At 36.7% G+C, this 22,598-nt stretch overlaps 1 protein-coding gene across 3 annotated transcripts in view; it reads right to left on the bottom strand.

Moving 5' to 3' along the window:
* The window catches only part of LOC126369644 (forkhead box protein O), a 104,353-nt gene extending 87,953 nt beyond the window's left edge, over positions 1 to 16,400 (bottom strand). Inside the window, exons 1-2 of one of the 3 annotated variants that reach the window (XM_050014181.1) lie at positions 15,410 to 16,400; positions 10,439 to 10,653 (exon numbers count right to left, since the gene is read on the bottom strand). In XM_050014181.1, coding sequence (XP_049870138.1) covers positions 10,439 to 10,653; positions 15,410 to 15,641 — 447 coding nt within the window. In that variant the 5' untranslated portion in view covers positions 15,642 to 16,400. The remainder of the gene's footprint in view (positions 1 to 10,438; positions 10,654 to 15,409) is intronic. The other 2 variants (XM_050014183.1, XM_050014182.1) reach the window with 2 other exon arrangements.
* Between the last annotated feature and the right edge of the window lie 6,198 nt (positions 16,401 to 22,598).

Raw genomic sequence — 22,598 nt, 5'->3', positions numbered from 1 at the left:
TAAATATAGAAATATAAATTGTATATATGAATGGATGTCATACGTTTTTGTTATCGGTCTCATATAATTATAATGCAGCTGAGCAAATAACATGAGTATTATCTATAAAAGATGGCGACCAAGTACTAAGAAAGGTCTTCGTTGGAAAGTTCCAACAATTATGTAAGTAGGTAGGTACACGGTCCTGTATTTAAGTCTAAAGATGTTCTAATATAGACTGTATTATCATAGAATAAAGTTCTAGGGCTAGTGTATATAAACAGACTATGAGCATAAACCTTTAGCACGAGATGACGTAAATAAGATCATTATACTCTCTGATAACACGTCGATTTGTACCATATGATTCGTTACCATGTACTCTTGACTTGTAACATAGCTCACCAAGACCGTAACTGGATGAGACCCGTCCCCCTTCCAACAGATACTTTATACGTATTAGTGGTTTCATTAGTATCTGTAAATGTCCAACTCTGTAAATTTTTAGTTTTACCCTGGAATCTAGAAATAAAAAAAAGGTTTGTTGAAAATCGCACATGCTTGTACATTATTTACTTATAAGAACTGTAAGCCACCATGTGACATGCAACAAATAAATAAATAAATAGATAAATCTGTTGGTTGAAACAATAATGATCATCACCAGGAAGTACCCAGGAAGTACCCAAAATCGTACTTAAAATCCCGAATTCCGGCTAAAGCCCACGTGTTACAAAAATATCAACTCGCTAAGACGCTTCGATTGAGGTGTATTTGGAATCCGTTGATTGAAATAATGATCAACCAGGAGGTACCCAAAATCATACTTTAAATCCGGTATTCCGGATAAACCCCGCGTATTTCGAGGAACAAAAAAAAAAACGCTTGACGCTTTCAATGATATACAGGGTGGCCCAGAAGTTCAGGTTCAAAATGAAAAATTAGATAGAGGGGCTCATTAGCTACCAGAAACACCCCCATGTATGTTCAGCAATTATTTAGGGTTTAGGAGATATGACCCATTTTGTACCTTTTTCTAGATTTTCTACCTTACTTCAGAAATAATCATTTTGTCGCTATCCCTTTCTTAATAAATATTTTATTTTACTTCACAACTATGCCTAAGGCTGTGTACCGCTCAATCAAAGATAAATCAAAGTCAAATCAAAGATAAAAAAAATTTATCGGATGTCAAAGTGAGAATTCGACCAAAATTGTTACAGTTGTTAATACTTCGTCGAAGAATAATAAACACATGAGATTGTCATGGACCCTGAAAGTACTTCTAAAAACTGCTCCATTTAATAGGCTTTTAGAAACATCCAAAAAAAGTACCCTTAATAAGGGCATAAAATTAAGTATTTAGCCCTCAAAAATTGCAAGACAGACAGATTTGAAGGAAAATTTGACATTCTCATACAATGTAGCTGCTTCTTTCTAACGTTGTTAAAGGTGCTCAAAGACAGATTTTATTTTAGTATCCAATAGTATGAATCACCAACAGTGTTTGGGGATAACTTTTTCCTTGAAATCTATGTACCTTCATTAAAATACGAACACCAAAAGTGACTGCAAGTTTTGTCTTCGGATTGTTGCTATGTCTACCCTGTTAGCGATTATAAGCGTGATTTTTATTTACTTTTAACTGAAAATGTGTCTTTGAGCACCTTTAACAACGTTAGAAAGAAGCAGCTACATTGTATGAGAATGTCAAATTTTCCTTCAAATCTGTCTGTCTTGCAATATTTGTGGTCAAATTGCTTAGTTTTTTGCCCATATTAAGGGTACTTTTTTTGGATGTTTCTAAAAGCCTATTAAATGGAGCAGTTTTTAGAAGTACTTTCAGGGTCCATGACAATCTCATGTGTTTATTATTCTTCGACGAAGTATTAACAACTGTAACAATTTTGGTCGAATTCTCACTTTGACTTCCGATAACTTTCTTTTTATACTTGATTTGACTTTGATTTATCTTTGATTGAGCGGTACACAGCCTTAGGCATAGTTGTGAAGTAAAATAAAATAATTATTAAGAAAGGGATAGCGCCAAAATGATTATTTCTGAAGTAAAGTAGAAAATCTAGAAAAAGGTACAAAATGGGTCATATCTCCTAAACCGTAAATAATTGCTGAACATACATGGGGGTGTTTCTGGTAGCTAATGAGACCCTCTATCTAATTTTTCATTTTGAACCTGAACTTCTGGGCCACCCTGTATATCTGAAATCTGTTTGCGGAGGGGGACGTTTTAACTCATCGTCCTTTTTTTGAGAATAAGAATACATATAAGGAATAGTAATAGTTATCATTCTGTAAGCTGAGTTTGTGCTTGTGCAATGTATTTATGGTTATTGTCTCTTTTTACATGAACAGTCTGTCATAATTGGGCAACCTTTATTAGACCTTTATAGTGCTACAAACGTACTATTCATATTAGTCAACAGCGCAACTTTATGCAAATAAGCGGCCGAATTTCCGATTACTATTGATGACTTATGTGACAAGCATGATTATGAGCATATATAATGATAGGTTAGGCATATATGTATGGTATACACACCCACTCCTCGTCAGATACCTATTGTATATACGTATATAGGGAGAGCCATTAATCAAACAGAAATGACTTCATCTTCATAAAATCGAATTCACTAACTAGTCATATTGACTACTTATAAGTCCCTACATAATTATATTATATATTTCAGATTACAATATTATATATTACATTTCAAATTTTGGTAAGACAGTGAAACAGTGAAAGTAACATTAAAAATTTCAATTCGCTAGTCAGTTGGAAACCCGTCCTCCTAAAGTCAAACGTTGCACTCATAACGACTGTCCAAAGTTCAATATTCAAATTAGCGTCTTTCGATGCGCAGGCGATTCACGTTTTTTTTTATAGCCGCAAGCTAAAATTTATAACACTAGAAAGGAAATTAAACCATAAAATAGTGTCTATTCTGGATAATATTGAATAATAATTAATATTATAAGAATGCAATTTACTCATACGTACATAAACTCACGCCTATTTTCCACCGGGGTAAGCACAGACTACATACACTATTTTCTCGTACACGTCATTTAAATAAATTCCAATTCTACTTGTAACGTCATCGGTGACTGTGGGCAAGAAATGTTAGCATAATTAAGATTTGACAGTCAGAATCAAAGTTCAGTCTAGCCACAGCATACATAACATACATAAACAGCCTATATACGTCTTAATGCTGGCCACATGCCTCCGCTCCAACAACCGGTGGGGGCCACAGCTTAGTAAAATAAAACTCTAATTAAAGTTCTATTTGCCTAAATGTTTGTTCACTTTTATAGCTAACCGAATATTTGTCGGTTCGTTTTCAGCTTACCTATTCTAAACAATTTTAATAGGACCCATAATAATTATCAAGCAAATATAATTTTGTTCGTTTTGGCCGATTACCGCAAGCGTATTTTCCATATGAAATGCCATAACTGGGAAGGATCCGGCCGAGATTATGCGGAGGTGTGTTAACGGTTAACATAACGGTAGCATATATTTGCTATTCAGTTGGGCTGGTGACATAGCGAGGATACAAAATTTGCGCTCAAATCGCCACTCGGCCATAGTACAGTCGTGGACTAAATTTGATAATAGACGACATTTTAGCGCAACAAATTAATATTGTTTTAACAAATTAATTGTATTGCTATTGCTTTTATGCTGTATCAAGTTTTTTAATGCATTTCCTATGACTATCGTATTACATGGCCAGTCTAGTTTGTACCTACCTAATAAGATTTTTATAGGTGACTGTAGGTATAGCTAAGACTGAAACGCCTTCGACTATTCGCACATTATTACACGCATAAAGTTAGAAGCACACTAGCACAGCTAGGTTTACTAAGTTCGGCCTTTCGGACGTAACGTGGAATTATTATATTCCAAGTTCTAGTAATTTTGTTTTGTTTCTTAATAAATACATTTTAAAAATAACGAATTTATTCTCTCTGTCCGACACGGCGTATAGGTAGTAAGTAGTATAATATTTTCTTTTGACAGAAAATGGATATGAAAAGTAAACTAAAATGCATTACTTATTTATTAATGTTTTCAAAATCTACAGACGCATGCCATTACGGACCTCATCCACAATCCATTCACCCTGCAAGGTACAATAAATATTTCTTCTCTTTCATATTCAGTTAGTGCAAGAAAGAGGTGCTATTTCAACAGTGCTAGTTAACTAAGCTAACAATGTCATTGCAAACGTAAAATACAGTTTTAAACTTTACTGCGCAGAGTTAAGTGTCTGTTTAATAGTCTGCTGCGTTAATAGCTGAATGGGTATTGTATATATGATTAAATATTAGTCAATGCCAATGCCATGACTACGCTGAAGGTCGAAGAGTTCGTGTCGAAATAGCTTGAGAATCTTTTGAGAAAATGCTTTTGATTGCGATTTATTTTCAGATCAATAGATGGCGTTACTGAAACCTAAGGTCCGTCAAACAATTTTTAATTACTTGTCAGTGAACTCGATAAGCACCCTTACCCAACTTTCAAAGGATAAAGAAAATCAACAGTCGAATCGAATAAAAATATAAAGGCACTTGGCTAAGGCCCCACGTCATTTTTGTGTATATTCTTTTATCCGTAATTTATTACGAAATTTTATTGCTACAAACAATTTACTTAGTCAATGCCAATGCCATGTGTACGCTGAAGGTCGAAGAGTTCTTGTATATTTTAAGAATGTTCAAAAAAATCTCCTACAAGTGAGATTCGTTTTAGACACAATATATGGCGTTAAAGAGAGATGACGTCTGTGAAACATATTAAGGTATTTATTTATTTACTCTGTTAATTAATTATGCACAATATAATTATGTATTCATTGTGGTCGGGGATTTATGTGCATATTATATTTTTCTGTTAATTACGGATAGAGTATTACTACAAAATAGCCGATCAATGAAATCTTACAACTACAGTAGTTCATTTAATTGTCCTTTTTAATTCGTTGATATTATCCGTATCTAAAGTGTTCTTCACAATATATCTGACCTTGAAAATAAAATTAATACCAACATTAGGAAGCGATTTATCACATCTTTAACGTATTAAGTATTTGCACATTTAATTACTCGCGAATTCCACACGAAAAGAACATTATCTCGGTCGACACTCCGCCATAATCTTATCTGGTCGACCGACAATCGACTGCGCGGGAGTCCGATTGATCGCTCACCTTGATTCCAATATTGGTTCAAATCCGCTTCCGTGGCTCCATCACTAAGAGATAAATTTCAAACGGACTTTGTACAACAGCAATGGACCTCGCGATTCGAGATGGGATCGCGAGAATCAATTTGAATAAGCGTATCATAGTATTATCACTCGTATCATGCGCGCCGGTTCGCATACAGATAAAGTAGAATTACTGCGCAGTAGGTTTGACAAAAATGTGTTCGTTATAAGAACCGGGTAATCTAAACGCCTCGCGGATCGCGCAAAAAACTATTGACAAAAACTATTATCCCTTTAGATAATGGTAAAAATATGCTAATTCGTGTTCTCAGTAGCCTCTATAAAATTATGACTTTGATAGGATGTTTCGTCCGCTGTAACTTTAACACCCATACCTTCACGCTTGTATTTCCGAAGGGGTAGGCAAAGGGGTATTAGTGTGTTCGCTTCTTCGTGCTAGCTACGTTTATATCCCATGTAATAGGACGCGAGACTATTGCTATTAACCGGCACAAATCCTGAAAACCACGTGATATCAATTAGTGAGTGTTTTATAACCCTGTGCCACTATGATGTTTAGTAGATTCAGGAATTTCCAAGTCCAAAATAAGCAGTGAACACATTATAATGGAATTGCCTTAAATCCTGTAGATGGCGTAATACAGTGGCAATATTAGAGCCAGGTATACATATTTTTTTAAAGATAATTTGCAAACAAGTATTCCACTGAATTCAACTTTTGCACTAAAACTGGTTTTCGTTTTACTCATATTTTAATATCAGTACCAAAAAGTTTATAACATGATCACATGACAAACGGACACAGGTAGATGCTGAACACTATTCCATTCCATTTTTAAACATTTGTAGAATAATCTAGAAGAAAAGAATTTGTTCGTCATCGGTTAACGGTAACTTTGTTTCACTTTCTGCTTTAAAGATATGCTACTAAGATAAATCCTTTCATCAGTTTTACCTATACATAAATAATCTGTATTGATATCTTCTTCTATCGTGTTGACTGTGAGGTGGATTACCAACCTCATCAACTCGGGTGTCAGGGTTATTATTGAGCCGCCAAAGGCGCCTGACATTGCTCATGTTTCGACTACTTACGTCAGTAAGTAGTTACCAGGACCAATGGCTTAACGTGCCTTCCGAAGGACTACTACAGAATTTGCTAGGTGAGGTGTGAGTACTTAATTCATCTTGCGATGGCTGCACCTCTGACTACCTACCCCATTGGGAGACGTGAGCTTATGTATAAATTAATCGGAATAAAATTCCGACACTTTTAGGCTGGATTTGGTCACTAAGTCAATTTCTCAAGATTGCTACTACTTATCGAAAATTTTTCTATCTTCGAATCTACAGTTGTTGTACAAGCCCAGTTATCAAGAGTTTTTAAGCTCTTAAACGTGTAGCCCAACCGTCATTAATAATAATAATAGAGTCTTAATTAAACCATTATAAGCTGCCAAATATCTGAAGAACCCGGTAGTCGACAGTTCAGTTTCAGTGGAGTATTATTTTAATACTCTGTGGGAGTTTATTAGCGATGTGCCAACATCAAATTAGAAGCTCGTTCAGTTCCACGGTGAGAGCAAGAACTATTAGAATTTCATCATGGCTGACCGTTTCTAGGTCAAATATTACTTATTCGTTGGACCTATAGATCATAATCGCACTTTTTGAAAAATCATATTCAGCTGTGATTTTCGTCAATAAAACTATATTTAATTTCGCGTAAAAATAGGGTAGTTTCCAACTAGTCAAATCAGTTACTTTTTACTAAACATCAAAACACGAAATTACTATGGAATTTGTATAAAAAATCAACCTGAGACGTCATAGAAAAACTTGATAAAACGTCGCACTTATAGATTTTTAAAATTCATTATTTAAATTCATAAATACTTTAAATAGAAAAAGTTTTGTCACCTTTAAAGCTGTCTATATTTAGTACTTAATCAGAATTTCATAAGTTATCTTTGACCTAGGAAACTACCCATTTGACTACACAAATTTGGTTCTGGATTGAAACTAGCGTGTCTATTACGAGGTTTTGTTAACAAAAATCACATCCGATGGTGACTTTACATTTTGAATGACTTTCTAAAAATAAATACAAGGTAAAGAGCTAATGGTTGTAATATTAAAAAAATTGCGTTTGTATGATTGATGACATTAATTTATTTGCGAATAACCTATATATTTCCATAACACGCCTGTATTCCCGAAGGGGTAAGCAGAGGTGTATAGTATACACACTACCCTTTTCGCCAGCTATATTGAAGTGATTCTTACACTTGGCGCTTATGTAGATGTTTCTTATTATAAATATCCATTTATAAATGTTACATTATTTATGAGATAACATTAAATATTAGGTACATTTTAGAAACATTAAAGTAAATCAACACTTAGTACAGTACATAAACTCACGCCTATTTCCTCCGGGGTGAGCAGAGTATACAGAAATTTCCAGTATTTCATTTGTGTGAGTGTAATAGAGATAGTGATGTGCCAAAACAGATAACGAGATTGCGTTTTTTTTAATTCTTGCGTCATCTACACGTGGCTCGCATTTATTGTCTCAGACAAAAACAAGATCTATACATAAAATCTACATTAAATACATAAAACTCGGCTAAAAACGCCAAAATTAAAGGCCTGCAACCCGATTATTTAGTCTAACGAAATAAAGTATTAAATACACATCATTCTTCAATAATGAGACGTAAATAGGTTTTAAAATAGCTGGAAACAAAAGAAAAGTCAACAAAGCTATTAAACCTACGATGTAGTGTGACAATAGTGTCGCTGTGTCACACTCTATCTGGTCATAGTGTATCTGGTCACAGTCTATCTGCAAAGTCAGCTCAACAATTTAAAATCTGCACACTAGCCTAATTATAGCTACAACTTCATAGCAATGGAGAAATAATCGGTATATAGCTATAGTATTTATTTACATCTAGTATCGAAGTAAATATAAATATTTTTATTATTACTATGTATCTGCGTAATAGAGGCGCGGTCGTAGGTAGAAGATGGCCGCGGCCAATGGACTGTCGCCAAATGATTCAGTCGAGGAATGCCCTAAAAAATATTCTCATGCCATCACTCATGGTTAGAGGAAAACTGTCTGCATCAGAATTAAATGTTGCTTCACCATTTCAAACGAATTTTTTTTTTAGAAATAAATAGCTTCCGGTAAATTTATGACTTTTTAAACGGCTTGTGTACTATTATGAGCTGGATTAATACATACATACATAAATATATTATATAAATTTTCGCCCGTAATCCCTAAGAGGTAGATTGGGACGAAAGAGAACTTGCAGGATATATGTGACAAACCTTATGGTGACAAGGGATCAGCCTATCGCCTATAATAACTGTACGTCATGTTAGAATGGACACAATCCTCTGTTGGATCTCATGACATGCCGGCAAGAGAACAGCTGAACGTATTCTATGTTTTTTATTCACTACCAGTCCAACAAAGGAGTGTATTTGCTGGATTTTATAAGACAAGAAAATAATTTAGGGGTAGCAGTGCTCACAGGAATGACAAGTGTAGAAAAATCACTCAAACAAATCCTTTGTCAGACCTTTTTGTGACCACAATTTATGATAAACTATTACGAGTAACCAGGGCAGTTAAAAAGGCCACGTCAAAGCAATTCATCTATAAAAGCAATATTGCTATTTGACATTTGTGAGCATTGCGCACTTACTTTTTCAAATTGCAATATTGCTTTTTAGGTTAGTTCCTTCTATGTGGCCTCTTTAAGCTAGTGTTTACCTTTAGTTTTCTATTTCACTCCACAAAGTGTTCAATTTTTTATGTCATGTCCACGATGATGGCTAGTCCACATTCAAATGACCCTCCATTTTAGTGTACAACTATGGTATTTAAATTGTAACTTCCTTATTTACTAGAAATAAAAAAAAAACTTTAATATTACTAAAAAATATCTGTAAAATAAATAGCAATCGCAAGACTTCATCGTGTAATTACGTATACGTAGTAGGTACTTATGAGTATATTAACATGATAAAGTATTTGATAATAGTTTATCAGTAACATAACAACTAATATTATTGTATAGTACACATGATTTTTTTACCACGTATAACCCGGACTATTAGAAAATAAATTATTATTTCACTAAGCAGCTAGATAATAGTGCAGATAAAATAAGAATATTTATTTATTAATTATAATGTGACAAAGTGTAATACATCGAAGTAATATTTCTTTTGGTGTTAACAGATTACATTCAAACTGCAAGATGATTTCAGCATTACATGAAACGCTGCTAATATAATGATATTACAGGATGTAAATGACATCGTAACGAAAACTTTGAAGGATGATTGAGACCATGATTCTGAGTTGATATCAATTGGAACTTGCCATCGCATTGCAAATTCTTCTTGATATCAACTCAGAATCATATCTATTCAAACAAGTATAGAATTGAAAATAAACAAAAATATAGAAAACAAAACATCATGAAACGGCATTTGCGATTTGGAAACATTTTGCGACGGAAAATTCCAATTGATATTAACATCATATCCCTCCCAATATTCGTTACCATGTCACTAACACGGGCTAACACCCTGTATGAAATAAAATGAAATTTATTGTCATAAATGTGGTAAGTATATCGATGGAAGAGATTCTTATAGCGGTCAGTACATTGAATCATGTTGTGACATACAATAGTAAGTGCATAAGGTACTATAATTTCTTCCTTTGGGGATACAGGCGTGATGTTAAACGTTTAAGTTGAAAGATAAGTCTTGAATTTAGATCCAAGATAATAATTTTAGCGATTTCATTACAGCAAAACATAAAATAAATGTTTAATCCGAAATTTTTGTAACTAACTAAAATTTTTTTTAAAACCTCTGTGCACTTGATTTATTTTCGACTTTTCATGATGCCCCTTCTACACAATCGTCGCCTATCGCTGTCTGGATAGACAGTGAGATATGCAATCGGCAATAGACCAGCACGATTGTGTAGAAGGGGCATCATGAAAAGTCGAAAATAAATCAAATGCACAGAAATGTTTGGAAATTGGCGGATGCCAATCGTCATCTATAAACGGATTGTATCATACTCGCCTGTAAGCGTCGCCGATAGTGTAAAGAAAGCATCACACAGGACTGTTTGCAACGTCAGGGTTGAAATGTAACAAATCTTACCTTCCATCCAGCCGAAGAATTGCTGTCGCCCTTATCCTTAAAATATGGCACGTTGACAACCATCCACTCGTAAATCTGGGATAGAGTGAGTCTGTTGTCCTGTGAAGAGGTGATGGCTTGAGTGATGAGATCAGCATACGAAAGGTTGCCCCAGGCGTTGCGACGGGAAGAGTTTTTCTTTGAGGTTACCCCCGATGTGGGTAGAGGGAGGCCACCTGGAACAAAATAATAATGGAAATTAAACGGAATTCTGGACTTACTCAGGAACAGTGAAGTTCTCAGACATTTACGTTTTAATGAAAGTTTAGGAAAGGTTTTAAGCAACTGGATGTGTATTGTAATTTTAAATAAGCAGACGCGTAGTCGTTACATGGGCCATGCCGGGACCTTTGACAACTTTAAGGTTTGTGAGGTTATCAACCTTAAAACCGACACGTAAGAAGAAGAAGAATTTCTATAGTCTTAGTGGATACTTCGGCGTATTTTACCCTCCCTGTTGTTAATCTGCTTATTATACTTCGTAGTCTAGGCACCTATTTATTTCGTAGCGCATTCATTAACAGCTTTTTCGGTCTTCATTGTGAATAGGTACCAAAATAATTTCTTTAAGGTAATTCGATGGCATGATACCTATGGAATTTAAAGTTGTATGCTCATATACATTAAATCCAACCGCTTAGGTGTATGACTTGTCACATTGCTTGAATATATTATACACGCAATGCTGAAATGACATGTTCGACTAAAGTCCAATTTGGAAAATCAGTAACACGTCTAGACTAAATGGTGGCAGCCAGAATACATAATAAGATGTTTAATGGCAGGCAGCTTACTGAATAATTAATGAGGTTACTGATGGAGTTTCATTTTGATTCTGACAGGAGCAAGGACCAGGGTAAAGAACCAAGAATCAAGAGTCAGTGTAATCGAATATAATATAGGGAATTGACATAACGTCGCCTTCTGATGAAAATCACGTAAGTGCCTTCTTGAAAATTCAACTTCTAACTCAGAAGCCGAACCTGTGACCTCCGGGTCGTGTAGCCAACGCTCAGCTACAGGACTACAGAGATGGATGAAGGAATGAATCAATGAGGAAGATGATGGTCAAATGCAAACCAAATACATATATAGCTATGGATAAATGTGATTATATATTTATTTTCCTATATTTGAGTGTTACCATTATCCCAATCGTAACGAACGCATGAAATCAATAAATTGCATACAAAATGTAACAAATCGTTCATCACAGTTAGTGACGTCAACACAAAGTATTATTCAGAAACAACTACCGACCAAGGTTTATGAATAAAATTACTATTTCTGCCATCAAATGTGTCAAAACCAAAACAAATAATATACACACAAAAGATAACTTGAACTCCTAAATATCTATGTGATGTACTTAAGTATGGAAAGAAGCAATGACATTATATCTTACCACCTAAAGCGCATTTTTACTACTTGGCCGGACAAATGGGAAAAGCTGAGGGCTCTCACCCGGTACAAAATTTAAGATCCCATCTGAGGACATCCAGACGTTCGGCGGGTTACCATCCTTACTTGGTTGACATGCCAATAATCCGCACCAAGCGCTTTGCTTCATCTTTCACAATGCGCACAGCCAAGGAATGGAATGAGCTGCCGGCGTCGGTGTTTTCTGCATCTTGTACCCTGTGGTCCTTTAAGTCACGAGTGAATAGGCATCTTCTGGGTAAGCTCGCTCCACCGTAGACCCCTTCTTTACCTCGTGGAAGAATAGGGTCAAGAGCAAACCCATCTTAATTAAAAAAAAAGACAACAGGCACGAGGTTGCTCAGATGGTCGCGAACCTCGACTGAGAGCGTCGTTTCGGAAGATTATATTTGAAAGAATGAATCGATCTTAGTGGGCCAATAGCAATAAGTGCTGAGGGAATCTGAAGATGGATTGCTTAATAGTTATTACGCCCAAAGTTTGGTTTATGATAGACATTATAATGAACCGCATCATGACAGGTGATCAACCCATTTCCCATTTTAATGGTCCATTACGAAATGACATAAATCTTATGTTCGTCAAGTTAACAATCAGTCCTATATACTTCAAATGTTTAAAATTACCTTTTTTCATAGAACTAAACTGAAGTATCGAAATCGTGGGGCCTAAAAAGGCCATATTGTTGCTTTGATGTGGCCTTTTTAACCCCCAATGTTTGTCGTGTGTCGAGAGGCGGTCCGTGGCAGGTTATTCCACTTAACGTTTGGTGATGATACCCATGTAAATAATATAGGTATTTAAGTTTTATAATTTGATATTCATATTATTGTTTTATTATTTTTTTGTTTTATATTTGTCGTTAATAACCACCAATCCGCACTGGGCCCGCGTGGTGGTTTAGGCCCGATCTCCCTATCCATCCATAGGGAAGGCCCGTGCCCCTGCAGTGGGGACGTTAATGGGCTGGTGATGATGAATTTGATATTAGATAAAAATATTAGGTCACATCACATAATTTAATACTAAAACGGTATCGATACGCGGCTTACGTCAACAAAAAAAGTAATAAGAATAATGACATTTTATTACGTTGTACCTTTTATATTATAATTAACTGTTTTCTTTTTATTTCTCTTCAATTCTAGAACAACGTACGAGGCGACCCGAGAAGGTTATCTCTTTTCTTTATAACAGACACAGTCCTAAGAATAACATAACAACAACAGCTGATTGTTTGTTTGTTTTTTTAATTATTTCATTGGGTATATTTTTTAGAAAGAATGTGGCTATTCGCCTATTTGTTATCTCCATTAATAACCCTTTTTGGGCTTCGTCATTATCGGCTAAAAATATTTCACATAACGAAAAAACAGATTGTTTATGTTGAATGGCAACACATAGAAATTAAATAATAATGTATTACTTAATAAAAAAAAATATGGTAGATAAATAATACAAAGGCAGAAAATTTTACGCCCAACTTTCAGTGACTCATTAATAATTTTCGAGCAGTGAGACGAATATATTATAATAGGCTGTTTATGTTATGTTGACTCTCCTCTATCAAAGTATAAAACGAATATTTAGTGCGAAGATGAATGTCATGACGTCATCGGTCGTACAGCAGTACAATTGAATTGATAAAGGCTGCAAAATGAAGACCTTTCTTTTTATCATTATGAGTTCAATTTGTTTGACAAAATAGGTATAGGTGGCCCACTAGCTTTCAGCGTGCTACATCGTACGTGTGGACTTCCATTATCGCGGTAAGTACCTAGGTACTTTTATTTTAACCCCTCCCTGGACACAACGTCCGTCTCTACGTGGCAATTTTCAAACAGATGAGTTAGCAAAATAAAATGTTAGACCGATATATTACTTTAGAATTTGTATTGTTAAGTTTGGATTTTTCTTTATTTTTTGTATATATATTATAATATTTATTTAATATAAGGCATAAATTTAAGAGGGTATGACAACTTATTTTTCTTATTATATATTAATTTAGTTTATTTACTCATGGTAGGTAACTGTTCATACTGTTGCCCGTGCCGCACCATATTTTACTGTCAATCTCCTATCATTGGTTCTTTGGAAAAAATGCTGAGAGCAATAAGGCCGCCTTGTATTGCACTCTTTTTTGTGTATGTTAAATTGTTTTGTGTGCGATTAAGAATATCTGATTTGCTTGTTTACTCGACAGAACTATACCGTAAATAGCCTATTGCGAAAACTGACTCCTCATTCTCGCTAGAACCGTGTCGCAGTAATATCTAATCAACGAATTCGATATTAAATAGGTAGGTAGGTACACGAGTTGCGATCAGCTACAAATAAGTGATAGACTTGATAGAGGAGCGAAGACGTCAATACATTTAATGTGACAAGGTTCAAGAGTAGGTCAACATAATCAGTTAACGCGACTGTACACCGATGTTTCAGGCATGAAGAATTGAAGATATTTATGCATTATGTATGCTTCAAATTATAAAGCTTGTGGTTAGTAAGGACATCGTCCGGGTTATTGTTTCATTCGCTCATTCCATTCATTTCAAAAATTAACAACTGTCAATCAACCGTCCCTTTTCTTTTTGGCTTAGGAAAATGAGAGGTTAAATAGAACTTAAAATAATTCCATACAACCATAAAGTTGGAAGTTGAACAATTAGGTATCTACTGGAATCAGTAGTAATCTGTATCATAAATGTTATTCGTGAACGAACTAAACTAGGTTGGCGGTTGATAAGATAGCGGAATTTTTCGCGACGTTGGTGTTGGTCCTACGTCAAAGTTCATGGAACAACATACCTACCTACCTATGTTTATTTGTAAATATAGTGTTATCACCCGAACAATATTGGCTCCTAGGTCACAATGCGATGTAGCAAGTGCATATTTTTTATCGTTGTTGCTCATGTGACATGTTCAATATTAATCTGTTATTTGTAAAGTACTCGCACGGCCGAGGCCAAACTGCGTCCGTCATGGGGACAAATCGACCTAAATAGCTATTATGTACCTACTTTATATTCATCGATCCAAAATGTATTCAATTTATCTCTTGTTTTATGCTCTGATCACAATATTTTTGAGCCTACCAGCGGCTGTTTCGTAATAGGATGACGTAGACATTACAAGAACGTGTTGTTCCGTTTTAAATTTTAAGATTCACTTCAATTACAAATCGGATAGGTACATGTGATGGTTGGTGACACTTTGTAGTATAGTGATGTGCCGTTCCCGGGAATGTTCCCGTTGTAAAAAGTCTTTAATATTGAGGACACCGGCTGCATTTCTTTTTCAAATTGTTTTTCTGGTTTTATCTATCGAAAACTTTGGTAATAAAGTTCCTTATACATAAGTTTTGTGCCGTTTTACTGCCTGATAGTGAGGATGATTCGTATTGGATTCTTATTGAATAATAGAAAACACAACTTATGGAGTTGTGAAATAAACATGAAAAAAGTGAGGAAGTGCGTAGGTATTTACCGGCCAAATTCTGGTTGGAGTTCTTCTTGGAGCCGCCACCGTTGTCGACGTCGACGTAGTTGTCGGGCCGGGGCAGCGGCCACGTGTTGGAGCGTGCGCGCGTCTGCGGCTCCAAGCCCACCTCGGCCAGCTCGCCCAGCGGCTCCATCTCGCCCATGGCTCCTTCCAGCTCGCCCAGCGCCGTTTGCGACGACCACGGGCTCTGGTACCCGCCGCTCCCCGGTATAGACATCTCACCGCTACGATCTCAGTCAACAGTGGAATTTTTCGGTGGGTGTGACGGCCCGAGCGCTCATCGGCGCGTGCCGGCTCCGACCATTAACATTTTGACGCGATTTCTTTTTTAAATCTTTCTCTCCAAATCCAGAACGTTGCACCGCACCGACCGGAGAGGTTATCTGTCTTCTTTTTACCGGTTCTGTTATTCTAAACGAATAACATGTGGCGTCTCAACGTAAACAGCGATATGCGCAGAACGTCCGTCGGGTGCGGACCGAGAGCCGATTTTCGCTAAATATAAGCGCGGCGCGCGGGGGCGAGCGACCACGTGAGCGACTACGCGCTGATTTTCCAATTCATCACTGGCGGGCTAGAGGCGCGATAACCTTGCAACGTGGCCCGAACACACAGTTTCGTGTCTGTTACTATTCTTACCGTCCAAATATTTCGGTCACTTTACAAATCCTGAGTCCTTCCGAGTTCGGTTCGCACTTTAACGTAACTTTTCCACGCCTCCGAGAGGTGTCACTGAGAGTTCGCGGGGTCAGTAGTTTGAAACTTTGCACACAGATCGCGTGTAGTCCTGGCGAAAGAGTTATGGGGTTAGAGAAGAGTCTAGTGGTGTAGGGTAGGTGTGTTGGTGGCTACTGCGTAATAAGTGAGCAGAGTGAAGCGTGTCGCGTGGCGCGGCGATTCGTCCTCGGCCGCGGGCGGTCGCACGAACACTGAGTGAGGCGAGCTAAACATCGTGCGGAGAGGCGCGGCGCGGCGCGACGATCGTGCGAATTCCGCTCGGGGCGCCGCGCCGTGCGGCGGCGGCGGCGGCGAGGGGGAGGGCGCGATAACCACTCCACTCTACTCACGCACGATCCTATGTCGTACACCCGCACTACACTAGCCAGTGCTCGCTGCTAATTCTTTTAAGACTAATGAACGTGTGTTAACTAAAAAACGTCCCTTGTAAACTTCTTTCGGGGAAAAATATCTTGAAACAATGGCGCCGCGGAACAACTTTTACAAACTTTACAAGAACTTTTCAAAGTATGATTCAATTAATGTAAGCCGCTATAAATAACTCTGAGAGTTGCATAGTCACTGAATCGCAATATTCGCTATTTACCTACCTACTTTTATAATATCAAATAAATAGGTCAACAGACATCAAAGTTGTAGGGAAACTCAAATTGACATTTATTCAACCGGAAAAGTTGAAAGTATTACTTGACTAACCATTCGTAAATAATTATGTATGTTTTTAATAAACATTAGAAAATCCTACAAAACTATTTTACTCAAAAAATGGAAACTGGAATTTCCATTTATTTGAAACTCTCTTTCGCAGACTACGTTATTATTAAAATTCTCTCACTAAAATACATAAAATAGAATATTTTTTTTACACGCAAATTTTCCAGCGTTTATTTTTTTACAAACCTACCTACGACTATTCGTTTCCAACTTTATTCGGACGGAACTAAACTGAACGTGTCAGGGAGAAAGAACAGTGGTTAATAACTTCAATACTTTTCGCCACTACAACAACAATCACGACTAAATACGAAGTGGGGTCGTCAAAGGTACATCCATCGCAAGATGAAATAAGTACCCACGTCTCACCGAACTTTCTGTTAGACCAACGTGATAGGTGGTGAGCCGTATCGCCGTCTATAATGGTTGAGCTAACTGTGTTAGTGAAAACTGCACTAAAGATAACCAACTAAATGTGCGAAAGTGACCAAGCCATGCCATGACCACGTTATATATTTTTTTATTTATTTAAATAAAGCTTTAGAATAAAAAATATGCTTCATATTAATACAATCTAGCCTACAATGGGACAAACATTATTTTTAAACTTCTATTTTGTTGTGCCCGAAAGGGTCTATGATGTGAAACTCATACATGTAACTTACAAACTTGTACACCATCATAGTATGCAAATCAAGAATATTGAACATTGAATATATTGAAATTGCTTAATACAAGGTAATAAGCAATTTATCTTTAACCTAAACTACTATAAATAAAATATTATTTCGTAAGAGTTTGTACACTAACTCATCTTCGATTAATTTAAGGGGAAGACACTTTGTTCACGTGTTCTTATACACATCACTGTCATTGTTTTTTTTTTTAATGATACATTATTATGCTATATGAAATATTTAGTGTCCCATACACATGCGGGCATGAAACCGCAGTAAGTCTCACCACAGGTTTTCCTTCCCTGTCGATGATAAAACCATACAAGGTCGATTTTAACCTATACGCAACTTTTTGTAGTCCACCATATCGTCCAGTTCCATTGGCATTGTCTACCACAGAAACTTTACGTTCGAAAATATTAAGGGGAAAGTATGCGCGCGTTGATGTCTTTTATATGAAGAAAATTAAAAGTCTTCTTATCGTGTGGGTTAAGAGGTGGATTGCCATCTTCAGCAACCCTGGTGTCAGGGTTATTATCGAGCCGCCAAAGGGCCCTGACATGGCTCACGTACTTATATCAGTGGTTTTGTCCTCCCAGGCGTAGGTATCCGTCGACAGGGATACCCTTAGCTAGTGTTAGCCTGGGCTCTTGCATGGGCGCGAGTATGACTAGCAAAACCAAATTTGGTTTTGAAAGTCCTGTTGCAAGAAGCACAGTAGAGAGTCCCACTTGAGTTATAAATGTATTGGTAGGAGGTCTTGGGTCGAGTTTTTCGGATCTGGCGTTTGGCGTCAAGATTTTCAAGACGAGGGTCGTTCAAAGTTTTCTAAACCTGATTTGACAGCAGATCGTTATATCAGTAAGTAGCAATCGGGACCAACGGCTTAACGTGCCTCCCGAAGCACGGATCATCTTACTTCCAGACAATCAGGTGGCCAGCCTGTAATGTCCTAACCAAACTAGGGATCACAAGTGGATTTTTGTGATATGTCCTCACTAGGATTCGAACCCGGGACCTCCGGATCGTGTGCCCAACGCTCAACCACTGAACCACAGAGGCCGTTAAACCTCAAATTAAGTGGCTCTATAATGGTGTGTGTGGACCGTTAATAAATTTTGTGGGAGGCGAGCTTAGTGCTATAATTAAAGCCTCCAATAGACATTAGGGAAGATTAACTGAGTACAGATGTTAAGTTCACTGGACACCTTCCATTCCTTCGAAAATGGCGTTAAATATATAATGGCACATCCATTCCGATATCATTTTTTGTCGAATGACGTTTGTACTCATACTCATTTATTCATAAAATATGTATTTATTTTATATTTCAAATTGTATTATTATCTAATTTTAATTCGATCAATAATTCGTTTAACGTATTTGTTACTTATGAACCAAGATAAAATGAAAGCTCACGAGTAAATTCCAATGGGGTAGCTAGAGGTACATTCATCATAAGATGAACTATGTACCCACACCTCACCGAGCTTTCTGTTAGACCAATGTCATAGGCGGTAAGCCGTATCGCCGTCTATAATGGTTGAGCCAACTGTGTCAGTGAAAACTGGTCTTATAGATAAATTAATAACTAATTGGTGCAAGTCCGTTACCGGGGTTCGAACTGGGACTCCACTTTTAAGAAGCAAACCACGAAGTACTTATACGTAAGCGACTTATGAACCAGTTTCAAAAAAGGATATCTGTAATTACCATCAAATAAAAAAGATATTATTTATAAAAAAAAGTAAAAATAATGTATGTTGTAATTTAGAAGACCACACATTTCTTAGTTTGAATTTGTTGCTGCTGGCAGGGTTGTCACCCGTAATAATTTTTAGTACCGTGCTATATTTGAGTACCTAACTTGTCCTGTATATTTTATTTATTTATCGTTGTTACAAAAGCAAAAAGCAATATGGTATCTACGCAAAAGTATTATATTTTATCGCTAATTCAATTCTCCCCTGAATCGAATTAATGTTACGCAGATTAAATATACACAAATGTAAAATTGTTGATGAAGGAATAATCTAAAACAATATGGGAAATACTGTACCATATTTAGACCATTACAATATAATACAAAATTCTTTATTGTAAACATAAGAAACACATTACGTAAACAATTACAAATGGTCAATACCATTTATTAAAAAAAAAGTGCTCACCCTCTGACTGGGAGTAAAAGAAACTCACAAAATGTTTCATAATCTCGAAAGTTTCTTAAACAACGGAACATCACATTATGACATTGAAGATATGATGTTGTATTAACCGAACAACACCTGTTTATCTAGGTCACTTCAGTAAATGGTAACATCACCTGTTATACTGAAAAACTAATAATTATTATTAGTCACCTCCTAATTTTAAGTTATACCCGTCATTTTCTTATTCGTCGTAAAGGAAAGGGACGGGAGATTGTCAACTGTTAATTTTAAAATGAATAAATAACCCGGGCGAATTAAATAGGCATCTCGCTGATATGCAACCTGTTTTACGTGTGCTGTCAACTTAATTCCATGGCCGCGGCCCCGGGTTCGAATCCCGGTAGGGACATATCACAAAAATCTATTTGTGATCTCTAGTTTGGTGAGGACATTACAGGCTAATCACCTGATTGTCCGAAAGTAAGATGATCCGTGCTTCGGAAGGCACGTTTAGCCGTTAGTCCCGGTTACTATTTACTGATGTAAGTGAGCTATCGTTACATGAGCCATGTCAGGAGCCTTTGGCGGCTCAATCATAACCCTGACACCAGGGTTGATGAGGCTGGTATTCCACCTCACAACCCACACGATAAGAAGTTAATTCTGTCGAGTTATTGACCAATGTAAAGTTTTTAGAGGGTTGATTTCTGTCTAAAATTGACGTGTGTTCCATAAATATGCCTTTCCTTTTCGGTGGATAGGAAAATGACAGGTACAACTTAAAAATAAAATAAGATGGTGTGTTCTGGAATCGGAGCCAATAACTACTTACCTACCTGAGTACAATAAATTTGTATTAGGTAACTATGTGTAAGCTAATTAAAGTATCTCCCTCATAACATAGCAACATGCCTGTAGGAGACGTAGGTACTGCTGTACCTATATCACCAACTCCTCGCCAGCTATATTGAAGTCTCATATAATGGGGGCGAATCTACCGTCATTAACCGGACACAAATCCTTGAAACCACGTGAATCAATTCCCTACGATCCAAACATGAATTCCCTATAGATCCATATTTATTTCATCATATCAGCATCACCAGCCCATTAACGTCCCTGCTGGGGCACGGGCCTTCTCTATGGATGGATAGGGAGATCGGGCCTTACACCACCACGCGGGCCCAGTGCGGATTGGTGGTTATTAACGACTGCTAATGCAGCCGGGAGCAACGGCTTAACGTGCCTTCCGAAGCTCAGAGGAGCTCGAGATGAACGAACGGCCTTTGCGAAAGTTGCTTAACTTCAACAATCGCAGACCGAGCGCGTTTACCGTTGCGCCACCGAGCTCCTCTTTCATTATACAGGGTGTTAGTGACATCGTAACGAAAACTTTGAGGGATGATTCAGACCATGATTCTGAGTTGATATCAAGTGGAATTTTCCGTCGCAAAAGTATGGATAGGAAAATAATTAAAAAAAAAATTATGAATTTTTTGACAGGAAATTTCACTTGATATCAACTCAGAATCATGGTCTGAATCATCCCCCTCAATATTCGTTACGGTGTCACTAACACCCATACCTACTTGTATGGCTACTGTATGTACTTGTATGGGGTGTAAGTGACATCGTAACGAATACTGAGAGGGATGATTCAGTTGATTATTCTGAGTTAATATCAAGTGGAATTTTCCATCGCAAAAGTATAGAATTGAAAATAATTTAAAAAACTAAAAAAAATACATGATTTTTGCGCCGGAAAAATCCACTTGATATCGACTCAGAATCATGGTCTGAATCATCCCTCAAAGTTTTCGTTACGATGTCACTAACACCCTGTATATATACATAAACTCTCGCCTATTTCCCACCGAGGTAAGCTAGACTATTGAATTCTATTTGCTTCGATCCTGACAAACTTCTCTTGCTTCCTCCACAGTCATCAATTGTTTCATACACGCACGCCGGTTAAGAGTAGATCTTACTGAACCTTTTCTAAGGACATCTATAATTTGGTCAATGTACGTCCTTCTAGATATAAATACTACAATAAATTTATATTATATAGTATTTATATTATATAGTATTTATATAATAAATACTTAAAAGGAAAATATTGGCGAGAATACATTGCTAATTTCATAAATTGTACGACATTGTGACTAATTCATAATAAGTCATAACATTTGTATTAGTTTCTTTGTTTCAAAACGAACTTATAACACTTGTAGTAAGTTATAATTAAGGAAATAAACCGTTAAAAAAATACTAGGATCTGGCTGTCCACACAAATACACATTTGAACAGCGTGGTGGTATATGTTCCGAACCCCATAAATGTATCTCTCGCAATACATTACGGCTAGCCGTATTGAAGAACGTAAAGCGCCGAACACATCTCGGCGGAGTTTAATTCAGCCGTATTCAATCCGGCTAGTTGCTGACCCGCCGCATTATAAAACGGCTTTGTTTTTGAAAACGATGTATCGATAAAGAGAGGCTTCTGCATAGCAGTGGAATGTATACCTAGCATAACATAACTTCACCACTATATCCCATAAGTGGTAGTCAAAGGTACATCCATCGCAAGATAAACTAGACAATAAGACAAAAGAGAAGCTTGGAATATTAAAACTAGTTCACCAAAATATTCAAGGCTTCTCTGGCAAAGAATTGGACATAGAATTATTTTTAGAGACATTTTTTATTGACATTTTATGTATTACTGAGCATTGGTTTAAGGATTATGAATTGTTATTCGGTTTTGAAAATTATCATTTGGCTAGCGCTTTCTGTCGAAAGATCAAAATACGTGGTGGCTCCCTTATTTTTATCAGAAATAGTTTAAAATATAAAGAACGCAAAGATATTACTGGACTTTCGATAGAGG

Source organism: Pectinophora gossypiella, chromosome 9, assembly GCF_024362695.1.
Source record: "Pectinophora gossypiella chromosome 9, ilPecGoss1.1, whole genome shotgun sequence".
NCBI lineage: Eukaryota > Metazoa > Arthropoda > Insecta > Lepidoptera > Gelechiidae > Pectinophora > Pectinophora gossypiella.
The sequence above is the reverse complement of the archived record's forward strand: the minus strand, read 5'-3'. Positions and strand labels throughout refer to the sequence as shown.